This window comes from Etheostoma spectabile, chromosome 3, assembly GCF_008692095.1.
Source record: "Etheostoma spectabile isolate EspeVRDwgs_2016 chromosome 3, UIUC_Espe_1.0, whole genome shotgun sequence".
NCBI classification, from domain to species: Eukaryota; Metazoa; Chordata; class Actinopteri; order Perciformes; family Percidae; genus Etheostoma; species Etheostoma spectabile.
In genome coordinates, this window is record NC_045735.1 from 34,314,121 (window position 1) to 34,318,117 (window position 3,997).

The 3,997-nt window shown below is 42.9% G+C and overlaps 1 protein-coding gene across 1 annotated transcript in view; it reads right to left on the minus strand.

Moving 5' to 3' along the window:
* Window positions 1–737: 737 nt before the first annotated feature.
* The window catches only part of LOC116687054 (WD repeat domain phosphoinositide-interacting protein 4), a gene marked incomplete at its 5' end in the record, with an annotated part of 4,907 nt that continues 1,647 nt past the window's right edge, over window positions 738–3,997 (minus strand). The window contains 3 exons of the mRNA XM_032512141.1: window positions 738–845; window positions 2,972–3,158; window positions 3,264–3,365. Coding sequence (XP_032368032.1) covers window positions 738–845; window positions 2,972–3,158; window positions 3,264–3,365 — 397 coding nt within the window. The remainder of the gene's footprint in view (window positions 846–2,971; window positions 3,159–3,263; window positions 3,366–3,997) is intronic.

Here is a 3,997-nt window from a genome sequence, read left to right on the forward strand (position 1 = left end):
CTGAATGTCTCTTTATATAGACCTTGTGGGCCCCTAATACGGTATCTGAAGTCTCTTATATAGACCCTTAGGGCCTTATCTGTATCTGAAGTCTCCTTTATTATACCTAGTGTCCTTAATACGTATCTGAAGTCTCTTTATAGACCTTAGTGTCCAATACTGTATCTGAGTCTCTTTATATAGACTTATCCTATAGATATAGATATAGTGGCTACCTTTACTAACCTTTACACGTCTTTTCTTTCGGGTTTTTACTAAAAAGTAAGCACTCAAAACAAAAACAGGGGATGTAAATACTGATTTCTTATCAAAAAGAATTTTAATTTCAGTTTGATTTACACTTGTAGACTTTTATTTATTGTATTTATATATGCGCTAACAGAAAATGTTTTTCATATTTATATTCTACTGTAGCACACCAATTACAACAACACAGTTAAAAAAACGGTCCTCGTGATAAAGTCCTCGGATTCCCTTCTCGGGACATTTTCCCCACACAACAATCAAATAACTCTTCCCGTTTTCATTCGTCAGCGATGTCCTCGTCCCTTTCCTCCTCGTCCCCGTCTCCTCCTCATCCTCGTCCCCTTTCCTCCTCGTCCTCGTCCCCTTTCCTCCTCATCCCCTCTCCTCCTCATCCCCTCCTCCTCCTCATCCTCGTCCCCTTTCCTCCTCATCCTCGTCCCCCTTTCCCTCCTCGTCCTCGTCCCCTTTCCTCTTCTAAGTTGTAATCTGTCTCAGAAGTCGTCGTCCATCACAGATGTCCAGATAACGTCGAAGGCTTCCCCGGTTGCAGTTTCCATCCGGGTGAACCGTACGTATGGAAGGTCCCGTCCAGCAGATGGCTGCAGGCGAGCAGACGACAACGTTAGATACGTTAGATAACCCCTTAGATCAACGTTAGATACACGTTAATAAAACCTTGGATACGTTTGATAAAACCTGGAATACGTTCGAGTAAACCTTAGATACGTTATACAACGTTATATAACCGCTTAGATACAACGTTCGATACGCCTATACCACTTGATACACGTTAATACACTTATACGTTAGATACAACGTTAGATACAAGTAGATTAACGTTAGATACAACGTTGATAACCGTTAGTACAACGTTAGATACGTTAGATAAAACCTTAATACAACGTTAGATCACAACGTTTAGATCGTTAGATACACATTAGATACTAGATCTAGATATTAGTAAACCTTAGAACAACTTTAATAAAACCTTAGATACGTTAGATACGTTAGATAACCCTTAGATACCACTTAATACATTAGATACGTTAGATAAAACCTTAGATACAACGTTAGATAAAACCTTAGATACGTTAATAACGTTAGATAACCCTTAGATAAAACCTTAGATCCGTTTAGGTACGTTAATAAACCCTTAGATCCAACGTTAGATACAAACCTTGGATAACCCCTTGGATAAAACCTTGATCGTTAGATAAAACCTTAGATACGTAGATAACACTTAGATAAACCCTTAGATACAACGTTAGATACTTGATACCCTAGTAAAATTAGATACAACATTAGATACACGGTTATACACGTTATATACGTTTAGATAAACACCCTTAGATACTTAGATACAGTTAGATACACGTTTAGATAAACCCTTAGATACAACGTAGATACGTTAGATAAAACTTAGATACAACGTTAGATACACATTTAGATTACAACCTTAGATACAACGTTGATAAACCTTAGATACGTTTAGATACAACGTTAGATCAAACGTTAGATGAAACCTTGAGATCCACCGTACAGATACAACCTTAGATACAACCTAGATACCAACTTTTAGATACACCTTAATACAACGTTTAGATACAACGTTAGATAACCCCTTAAGATACACGTTTATACACTTAGATAACACCTTAGATACAACTTAGATACAACGTTAGATAAACCCTTAGATACACCGTTAGATACGTTAGATAAAACCTTAGATACAACGTTAGATACAACGTTAGATACGTTAGATACAACATTAGATAAAACCTTAGATACGTTAGATACAACGTTAGATACAACGTTAGATACGTTAGATAAACCCTTAGATACGTTAGATAAAACCTTAGATACAACGTTAGATACGTTAGATAAACCCTTAGATACAACGTTAGATACAACGTTAGATACGTTAGATACAACCTTAGATACGTTGGATACAACGTTAGATACGTTAGATACAACCTTAGATACGTTAGATAAACCCTTAGATACAACGTTAGATAAAATGTTAGATACAACCTCGCTGCACAGTTTTCAAATATTAGGAAACGTAAGAGCAATAAAGTACAACACAATGTATTCGCTCTACAATGAGTTCAACATGTTTCTACTTCTAAACCGTGACCGACACATGATTTGTGTGGACATGTGTTATGTACGTGGACACGTGATTTGTGTGGACACGTGTTATGTACGTGGACACGTGATTTGTGTTGACACGCGTTATGTATGTGGACACGTGTTATGTGTGTGGACACGTTACGTATGTGGACACACGTGTACGTGGACACACGTTGTGTACATGGACACGTGTTATATGTGTTGACACGTGTTAAGTACGTGGACACACGTTATGTGTGGGGACACACGTTGTGTATGTGGACACGCGTTGTGTATGTGGACACACGTTATGTTTGGGGACACATGTTATGTGTGGGGACACACGTTATGTTTGGGGACACATGTTGTGTGTGTGGACACACGTTATGTGTGGGGACACACGTGTATGTGGACACACGTTGTGTATGTGGACACAAGTTATGTTTGGGGACACATGTTATGTGTGGGGACACACGTTGTGTGTGGGGACACATGTTATGTGTGGGGACACATGTTACGTTGTGTGGACACGTGATAAATGGTGACACGTAATAAATGGGGACACATGATGTATGTGGACACATGTTACGTTGTTTGGACACGTGTTATGTACGTGGACACGTGTTATGTTACGTGTGATCCGTGTTTCCTCACCAATGACAGAGTTGACGTTCTTGGACGTGTTTTTTCCAAAAGCGCAGATGCAGGCGCACTCTGCCGGCACGGTGAAGCTGGCCAACGACCACTGGCTGTCCACGTACTGACCAATCACAGGGCCCACCTTCCCAACACGGGCCAGCCTGAGACAGACAGACAGAAAGACAGAAAGACATTCGACATCCAAACTCCATAAACAGTCTTAGCCGCGGTTTTATAGGCGAGAGGTTGGCGGCAGCGGGACCTACGCCGAGCGGCGGTTGAGTTTGGTGTCTTTGAGCGCGAAGATGTGAACTGTTCCTTTATCGCTGGAGGCGCACAGGAAGGACGAGTCGTGGCTGAAGTTAATGCTGGAAACAGAAAAGAAAATGGCGGTCAGATTGATCCCTAGTGGGGAAATTACAATCTACACTCTGTTTTGTTCGTAATCTCTCTATACACACACTCAAGAGTGGGGGGGGGACTGGCGGGGTTTGGTGCCTTGCTCAAGAGCCCCCTGCTCTGGCGTCTCCCTCTCTCATTCCCCCTGCTCTGGCGTCTCCCTCTCTCATTCCCCCTGCTCTGGCGTCTCCCCCCTCCTCATTTTCCCCCTGCCTGGCGTCTCTCCCCCTCTGCATTCTCCCCACTGTCTCTAGCGTCTCCTCCTTCTCATCCCCCCTGCTCTGGCGTCGTCCCCCTCTCAGTCCCCTGCTTGCTGTCTGGCGTCTGCCCCCTCTCATTTCCCCTGCTCTGGCGTCTCCCCCCTGCCATCCCCCTGCTCTCCGCGCGTCCCCTTTCCGTTCTCATTCCCCCTGCTCTGGCGTCTCCCCCTCTCATTCCCCCTGCTCTGGCGTCTCCCTCTCTCATTCCCCCTGCTCCGGCGTCTCCCCCTGCCGATACCTCGGTCGGGCTCTAGTGTTTTAATAATAATAATACATTTAATTTATAATGCCCTTTACATTTCAAATGAAATCTCAAAGTAGCAAGGAGTTAAAAACAGTTC